This window comes from Quercus robur, chromosome 9 (assembly GCF_932294415.1).
Source record: "Quercus robur chromosome 9, dhQueRobu3.1, whole genome shotgun sequence".
In the NCBI taxonomy this organism is placed as follows: Eukaryota; Viridiplantae; Streptophyta; class Magnoliopsida; order Fagales; family Fagaceae; genus Quercus; species Quercus robur.
The window spans coordinates 34557297-34567144 of NC_065542.1; the positions used below are offsets into that span (position 1 = coordinate 34557297).

The 9848-nt window shown below is 33.1% G+C and overlaps 1 protein-coding gene across 1 annotated transcript; it reads left to right on the top strand.

The window, feature by feature from the left end:
• The first annotated feature begins 548 nt into the window (after positions 1 to 548).
• LOC126698202 (uncharacterized) lies at positions 549 to 8456 on the top strand. Its single transcript, XM_050395249.1, has 3 exons — positions 549 to 904; positions 6601 to 6878; positions 7875 to 8456. The coding sequence occupies exons 1-3, from the start codon at positions 658 to 660 to the stop codon at positions 8187 to 8189; spliced, it is 840 nt and encodes a 279-aa protein (XP_050251206.1). The 5' UTR covers positions 549 to 657; the 3' UTR covers positions 8190 to 8456.
• The last annotated feature ends 1392 nt before the right edge of the window (positions 8457 to 9848 follow it).

Here is a 9848-nt window from a genome sequence, read left to right on the forward strand (position 1 = left end):
CTTGGCTAGATCTAGCGAAATCTTTTTGGATCTAGCCTAAATCTTCCCAAAAAAATTCCCAAAATACGTTGGATCTACACTTTATCGCCAGAAAAATAAATGTGTCGGTTAGATCAAGTTTCTCGGATTTGAGATGAGAAGATCCGATATCTAACCAGCTCAGCTCGGATTTTGGAGAATGAAATTCGTCGCTGACCACCGGAGTAGTTGGTTTGGTCGGCAATGGGTCAGGCTTACTCGACGACAGCGGGTCGGTTGGTTCCAGCGAATCCTTGGATAACCCTAGTTATAATTAAAACCTACGACTGAAATAACTTTTTTATTCACTAATGATAGACTATAAAAACCTGTCACTTATGTTTTGTTGTGAAAATATTATTTGCTTTAGAAATTTTTTTTGAGGGTAAATTTGTGGCCTCTAAAAAAGAAAAAGAGGTGAATATGGTTTAGGAAATTTTGAGGGTAAATTTGTTAGTTGCCCTTTGTGTGAACGAAGTACAAGAATGCTGATCTGGTTTTTTTTTTTTACACGTCAATTTTTTATTGGGTTGAAAACTTGAGGCACCAGAGCAACGTTGAGCTGGTAATATACTTTATCCAAAAATTCTGTGTCGGCCGATTTTGCCCAGTAAACAGAGGAGAGAGAGAGAGAGGGTTATGGCGAGAATGGTGCAAAATGAAAACCAGGCTGCAGGGGCATTTTTCTTTGCGACACTGGTGCTGTGGTTGCTATCTCTTTTGTTCGAAATAGTATTCAACAAGCGAAACGAGCTGCTTTGTGTCATCGCTGGGTGTTGCTTTTTTCAAACGGCCAACTGGGTCATCCGCTTTCGCTTCTCTAAGGACCCACTCTTCGTCAACACCTCCGTCTCTCTCCTCCACTCCTTCATCATCTCTTCCTCGGGTTCGTTTCCCATTTCTTCTTTCTGGGTTTTCTTCCTTATTTTTCATTTGGGTATATTGCTATTGTGCTGTTGTTTTCAGTGTTGCAAATTTCAGTACTAGTGATGAATCTGGGATATATAGTTATTGCGAATTTCCTATTTCATTTTATCGTTTGTTTTGTCATGTGTTGACTTGGCTTCACGGTATGCGATGTGTTCTGTTTGATAGTGTATATAAAATTAATAATTAAGTTTTTGGTGTTATAACTGATAAGAGGGATCTTTTAGATTTTACGTAACAGATAGGATAAGGATTCCTATAGGTCTAGAAGCGAAATCTGATTTTGCTTTAGAGATCAACACAGAACGTGTAAATAGGGAGAAACTTAGAAGGCTGGTTAAATAAATAAAAAATAAAAATAACTAATTTTTTTTATAAAACGTGTAATAGGGCAAAGCTAAAAGACTAAATAAAGAAGGGATTTTTTTTTTCTTCTGTACACATAATAATGTATAGAAGGACCACATACTCAGAAAAAAAAAAATTTAAGATGGTCTACATGAAATAAACTTAGTCTTTCATTCACCCAACAAAAGGGAGAAAGCCTTGCAATGGTGGAAACAACAAGAAGAAGAGAAAAAAAAAAAAGGGGGAGTAAAACAAATGTCAACCTGAAATGAAGATGATAGGAGACAAGTTAAAAAATCATCAATTGAGAGCAGCTGCAAAGAAAGCAAAAAAAGATAATCAAAATGGTGAGCAGTGAGGTAAGCATGGAGAAGATGGGGTTTGATTCCTTCAAGAATCAAGATGGAAAGAAAATGTGTAATTTTTTTTTTTTCCTTTTATTTTTAGTGATAATCTCTCTAGGAAAAGTTGGGATTAGGAGACTTTGGATTTATTACTGAACTTGTCTGTAAAACTATTTATTCTAATTTTAATTTTGTTTGGGAGATAGAAATTTTACAATCTTAACTACCGCAAATAGACTAATATTTTAAGAGAATGCACAACATTCAAAGAGAGAATAATTTTTATAAAAATAATTTTTATTGATTAAAATTTTTGGGACAATGCATTCTAGGGGCTATATTGATTTTTTTACTAGGTGAGAGGGACTTAATTATATTCGAGAAAGCCTTTATTATGTTCTATTGGTTAATAGAGGGGGCCTTAGGCCATTGCCTAAGTGGCCTAATGGTTGAGCCAGCCCTGTCTAGGAAAACGGTTATGGTAATACACATTTATGGTTATGTGCGATAAATGTGAAGTACTGTATGGAATGGGGTTGATGGATTTTGAAACCTATTTGGACTCACGGTTGTGGCCTATTGAAATACATTAGGATTGGGTGGGACAAACTTTTACATTATGTGCAAGTTGATGTAGGAGATGGTCACTGATGCAAGACAGCCTAGGCTTCATCACCTCAAGAAGCCTGAAAACCAAAATTCACCACCTAAGGGTTGCTTGAAATCACCGCCAAGTAGATAAATACATTTTCCACAAAGGAATTTTTATTCTATAATAGTCTGACTGTAAAAACACCACTTGGAGCCTTTTTATAGAGTAGTATCAGGGAATAAAAGATAATGTCCCATAAAACTCTCAAGTCTCAACTAAAGATAATCTAAAAATGTATCCTATCTGAAAAAAATAAATAAATTGGATCCCTATTCAAATCCAAAAAAAATAAAGAATAAATAAATAATTCCAATCCCATAAGATAAGTGAAAATCTGAAATAATAAATTTCAAAATAATTCTGGTTGTGCTCCCTGCATTTAGTCACTGAGTTCGGGTTTGACATGACATCTGGTGTGGGGATCATCCTTTGAAGATGTTGTTTTGTGACTTGTATGCATGCTCTATAGCTAGAGAAGCATCAATTGATTCTGTGTTGATTAGATAGACAGATGAGGAACTGTGAAGTTGGAGGAGTTGGAAGTCAGTAATCAGTATACTACTTTCTAAATATTCTTTATTCAAATATCCCTACGAGAGAGGGTTTTGATAGAATTAGTTAGAGATTGAAAGGGAGTGGTGATTTTAATGTTTGTTTTTGTTTTTTTACAATTTACAAGGTACATGTGCATAATCTTTCCCATGGAAAGAGTATGTGGTGTGTAAAAGGCTCCAATGATGATTTAAGAGTTAGAGATTTAGAACTAAACGTCCTGAACAAAAGTAATATATATATATATATATATATAATTATATTTTATTTAAAAAAGACTACTTAATGGACATATATAATGAACACAAGGAAGTCACTACTCCCTTTCAATCTCTAAATCTTAAATGATGTAGGACACAATTTACTATTTAATTATTGTAATTTATTATTTTTGGTATTTTTATGTAAAAAAAACGTTATTTTAGGTTTAGGTTATTTATTTCCTTATTTTTAGGTGCATTTAATGTTTTTTAGGTCAAATTTGGTTCCTGTTATAGTTAGGTATCAATTAGGAGTTATTTTAGATTATATTTTCTTGTCTGTCAAGTTTTAAGGAGCCCTTAAATAGGCTCCTAAGTATCTTCTGGTGGATTCCAGTTTTATTCTCCTTATGGATTCAGGGAAACCCCTTGTGGATTTGAGGTTTACTACCAGGAACTAACAATTTAGTTTCTATTCCATTAAGAGAGTATTGTGTGTGCTTTCTCTAGACTTCCGCGACATCAGTTGGTATCAGAAAACACACACGATACTCTCTTAATGGAACAGCCTATTTAAGGGCTCCTTAAAACTTGACAGACAAGAAAATATAATCTAAAATAACTACTAATTGATACCTAACCATAATAGAAACCAAATTTGACCTAAAAAAACATTAAATGCACCTAAAAATAAGGAAATAAATTACCTAAACCTAAAATAACGTTTTTTTTACATAAAAATACCAAAAATAATAAATTACAATAATTAAATAGTAAATTGTGTCCTACATCAGACCCCTCCACTTGAAACAAACTCGTCCTCGAGTTCATCTTTGAAATCTGAAATCTCCCATGCCAAGAGAACAAATACTTTGAATACTTCATCTTCTTTGTCTTCTTGCCAAACTTGAAAGTCATTAATTGGGCAACTTGAACTTCTACTCCCTTGATCTTCATGTAATTGACAATATTCACCAAATAAGAGTCAATGATCAAATCAAATCTTTCTACCCCAATAAAATCAATAAACTTTGTTTCGGTGTCTTCCAATAAAATAATAGGAGTTTGAATGTTGCAATCATCTAACTTGATTTCATCGAAATCGTTGACAACTTCCTCTATAATTTCTTCTTTAATGGTCTCTACTATCTCAACTTCAAGATCTTTCTCTATAATGGGGTCTTCATTAATCTCCTCCACAATCTTGATTTCAGGTTATTTTTTTATAACAAGGCCTTCATTAATTTCCTCAGAAATCTCTATATTTTCTTCAAGAATGATATTTTCCTTAACATGTAATTCTTCCTTTAACAATAGAATATTTGGCTCTTCAAAATAATTCAAGTATGAACTTCTTGGCCAATAATAATCTTGTATTGTATACGACAAGATTTCTTCACAATCCAAAGGATAAAATTTGATAGCAAGCATCTTTTTCATCCTTGGCCATGATCGAATTTTGTCTTTACCTTGTCGGATTCTATCAGATTGTACTCGTTTCCACCAACATAAGGCATACTTACTAAGTTTATACAAAGCAAGTCCAACTTTTCTCTCATAACAAATATTCTCATAGTCAAATAAATCCTCTAGATCAAGTAACCAATTAAGAAAATCTTCTTTTAAAAAATAACCATTAAGACTTGCAATTCTCTTGTAAGATCTATATGAAATTTGCTTACCAATAGGTTGCCCGTGAGTTATGTCTCCGCTGCAGTTATCCCTATTTTTTCCATTCTTCAACGGCGCCATCCTAGTATAGATATTTGTGAGTGCTTGTTGTACGTCACGTAATACTTGCTAAGTTATTCGTCGTTGTTGTAGTGGTGGTTACCGTCTCGCCGGTTAGCAATCAGACCAAGAAAGTTAAGGCTCTGATACCAACTGATGTCGCGGAAGCCTAGAGAAAGCACACACGATACTCTCTTAATGGAACAGAAACTAAACTGTTAGTTCCTGGTAGTAAACCTCGAATCCACAAGGGGTTTCCCTGAATCCACAAAGAGAATAAAACTGGAATCCACCAGAAGATAATTTGACAAAACGTCTGTGTTTATTGATAATAGTCTATCAAAAAAACGTTTACAGGAGCCTATTTAAGGGCTCCTTAAAACTTGATAGACAAGAAAATATAATCTAAAATAACTCCTAATTGATACCTAACCATAACAGGAACCAAATTTGATCTAAAAAACATTAAATGCACCTAAAAACAAGGAAATAAATCACCTAAACCTAAAATAACGTTTTTTTTACATAAAAATACCAAAAATAATAAATTACAATAATTAAATAGTAAATTACAATAATTAAATAGTAAATTGTGTCCTACATCATTAAATCATCATTGTAGACTAATAACTATTCTTAGTACTTATAAAATGAGAAAATTTTGGCCTTATTTGGTTTAATAATGATGAATCATTATTAATGGTGTTTGCATTGAAAAATGGAAGTGCTAGTCTGAGCAAGTTCGAGTGTTCCAATCTTGAAGCATCTGCAGGAGATTGTGATTATGCAAAGAATGGAAGTAATGGATGCACTGTATCAGTATTATGGAATATATCTATGTGAGCATTGGATAAGAGATAATCTTAAAGATACTTTTATATCACTAAGGCTGAGCCAGGTCTTGATAAGTCTTTTCTAGATCAATTATTAAGTAGCTGGAGCCAAGGCTTTGTGGAGCTTATTAATATGTTGACAACTGAACTTCATCTAAGCTTCAGATGAGATGATGGGGGCGTTAAATATGTAAAACAGTGAAGTTGGGTTTATCCAGAATTTCATTGACCATGGGAGTTGTCCCTTGTTTCCAAAGAATCAGATATAAGACTTTATTTGAATACTTTTCTGTAATAGATACCTTGATCTAAAACTAATGTTTTGGACTCTTCTGTAGTCTGGAGGTGGTCTTGCCTTTCAAAAATATAGTTATTGGTCTTGGGGTAAAAATAGAAAATTGATTCAGAGATCAGTAAAATAGGTGATGCTGTTTGATATGTTTCAGAATTTCTTCTAATTACAACAGTTGTGATAGGTAATCGCGCTAGCTGTAATATCACATACATATGCAAGAGATAATTTCTCACTATTTGTCTTTTTATCTGTTGTTGGTTGCAGGTTTCTGTTCCATATGTGTGCGTTTGCAAAGTATACACCTACATAGATTATATATTATATAAAGTCCTACATGCATATATATCACTTTGACTGGTATTGCTGGGTTTGTAGACCTAAAATTTGGTCAATCTATTAATGAAAATTCAATCTCATTGATATTCTTGTCTAGGATTTTAAAAGCTTTCTTGAAAAAAGCTATAAAAAGCCTTTTTTTTTTAATTTTTTTAATTTTAATTTTTTTTTTTTATAGTTTCTATGCTTGTTTTGATTGCTGGGCTCTTCTAACTGTTTCTGAAATTTATCCATTGGTTTACAATTCTTATAGTGTCAGATGTTCAAATATTCGACTGTAAATCATGTTGTCTTTGACATGCCTTCATTCTGAATATTAGTAGTTATGCTAGTAATTTCAAATGTTTGTTTACCTCCTGTGCAGTGGTATTCATTTTGGTTAATCAGTGGTTAAAAAACGGATCAAATGGGATGTTTGAGCACTCACAGTTATTTCGGGGGACTTGGCCATGGGCATATCCAGCTTTATGCTTCTCATGCGGTTACTTTGCATATGATCAATGGGATATGCTGCATTACCGGTTATACAATGGTTGGATCCCTGCCATTTTATTGCATCATCTGATACTCCTCATTTGCTTCTCTCTTGCTTTATATCGAAACGTCACTATCAATTACCTTATTCTCACTCTCATTTGTGAGGTATGTTCTTTCCCCCAACCCCCCACCCCCGGTTACTCCTCTGATGTAATATGATGGTAAATTGGTAATAGGATAAATGTTTTTTTGCCTGAGGCATAACTATATGCTTATAATCCCTAGATGTGTGTGCTGTACTCAAGAGTGAGAATCAAATCTCATAAATGAAGTGTTTACTAAAACAAATTAAAGAACCTTAACAAAATTTAATTGTTACTAAAAATATATAAGTGTGGTGGTTTCTTGTATTGTTTTCTGACTCTTAAGGTATAGGCTAGTGCTTCTTCCTCTTATTTTATTACATTTTGATAACACACCCAAGGAGATGAACTCTTAAAGGATAAATATGTCTTAAGATGCCTTTTTATGCTATTAGAGGAATAGTCTTCAAGTGGTTTATAGCTTTGTGGTTATCATTAATTCATTTGTTTGACCTGTCTATGTTAATGAAGGCTGTACTTGTTTAAAATGTGATTGAAATCTGTGTATTAGCTTTAGTAAAATGCTTGAAATTTACACTGAAGAGACTGTCAAAATTTAATAAATTTTGGCTCCAGTTATATCAATCTGAGTAAAATCTGGTATTCATGCCATTGTTATGCTTAGTGATGATATCTGTTTTTGCACCCTTGTGTAATTTGAGCGATCAGGATCCCTCCCTGTTATCTTTACTGCTTTTAATTTTCAATCTATTTTGCTATGCAAGCAAGTCATGAAAAATGGTCTTCCCAATTTCTTTTTTTAATTTTTCCCAGAAAAAAAGCTTCAAATTTGTATCAACAAACTGTTGGTTAATTCAATATTAAGCCTAGCCCGTGAGAACCATTGTTTGGATCTTATTCTCTTACTACCAAAATTCTGTTAGAAATCAAGGTGACTTCAAATTAAAACTAAATCCCAAAATTTTGATAATGTTATCGAAAATTTGAATACTAATGTGAATATGCGTACTGAATCTAGTTGATGTAACTGAAGGTTAAATTTCTTCTGATGATACAGTTGCATTCCATATTTCTGCATGTAAGGAAAGTGCGACGTATGGCTGGTCTCCGTGATGCCAACAGCACAATTGTGAGGGCAGAATGGGTTCTTAATTGGGTAGCTTTCATTTTAGCAAGGTTTGTATCTCATGTTCTTATCACTGCTAAGCTTCTCAGAGATCGTCATAAGTTTGGAAAGGGAATTGAGTTGCCACTTGCCTTATTTGGGATGGTTGGAATGAACTTGCTTAATGTTTTTCTGGGTATTGATCTTTTCCATGCTTTCAAAAGAGATATAAGTTCCCAGCCAAATAGCCACCACCATCGAGAATGAGAAAAAGAAAGCCTTAAAGAGTTATTTTATCTTATATGTTCTATCATTTTGTTATATTTATTTTACATAGGAAGTTGTTAGCAATGAGTGAAATTTAGAGGAAGAAATTAGCGATTTATACTATGTTAAGAGTAAATGAAAATATGAGCTTTGTATATCCAAAGTAAGGTTGTAATGAGAATCATGATTCAAATCTCCTGTTTGGCACTTGTTATAACAGCTAAATTATCATTTTAAAAAAATAACTACAGTATTTTATTTCTTCAACTTTTTTCTTTTCAATGACATTGAATCACAGAATTCTTGGCAAATATACAATTTACTGTTTAGTGACACACCTAGATGACATTTCAAAATTGCTGGGGTTATTTCTGTTGGAAAATTTAAATCTCAGTTGAGAATTAACAAGTTTTAAACTCATGTTGTTAATTAGATTTATTATGAATAAAACTTTTTAAAATAAACAAATATCAATATCATGTCAAAATCATGCACAGTGGAAAAAATAAATAAGACAAGATATCATATAGGAAAACTAATGAAACAAACTAATTTTACAGTAAAAAAACTAGGAGGAAACTTTCTCGAAAAGCAATCTACTATATTAAAGAGAAGTTTCAAATCTAGTATAAAACATTTGTCCTTAAACTCTACAATCCTGGTAGATGAACTTACAATGGAAACCTTCTACCGCTTCAAAACCTCTGAACTTTTCAATATATGAACGTCACACTTTTTGCACGAATCTCAGTACATGACTAATTAATGATGCACGGCTCTCAGTATGTGACTAACTCACCAACTTGAAGAAGATGTTGGCTACAAAGTTCTTCAGTTCATCACACGATGAAGATCAAGAAGCTCTTTAGTCACAAAACCCTACGGTGTACAAACACAGCAACTTCTTCAAGAGAAAGATGAATTAGGGCAAATTCTGTTTCCGGTCACAATTTGCATGAACAAAACTTTGTTTCACACTCATGTAACTTGTGTAACCTTTGACAGTCCTTAAAATAATCCTTATATATGTTTAAAATTGTGAGAAAAGAAAGTATAAACACATACTCACGGATTGAATGAAAATTAGCTCTGAAAAATTGAGTTTTATAAATCTCAATAGATAGCCATCTATCGAGCTAGCTGTCGAGCTACTAGCTGAAACTGCTTTTAAACCTCAATAAATGCTAGCTGTCGAGTTTTAAAATCCAGTACTCCTTCACTTGTTTCTTGGACAGACTTGCATGGTTTTAATACTTGAACTTGAAATCTCGTTCCTTGAAGTATTAAACACATTCTAGATCTACCAAATTACAAGTAAAGTGCATTTTATCAAAAGATTAGCCAATTACATAAAATATTGACATATATTCCTAACATTGAATCACATATGTCCTAACAATTCCCACTTTTTTTCTTTTGTTTCGTTGAGGTTTCTTATATACTATTAATGGGGACTTTTCGTCCTATGAAAACTGCTTCCGAAGACCATCCTTTCCTTTGCTGATCGTTCCTATTTGCTAGATAAGTTGAGTTCGATTACAGCTTAGGCTCTATATTTGCTCAACATTAAAGGGAAAACAAGATTCTTCTGCACCTTGGCCAATCGACTTCGAGTCAATCTAGCATGATACCTGTAGTGGGCATTTTTTATTAAAGTGA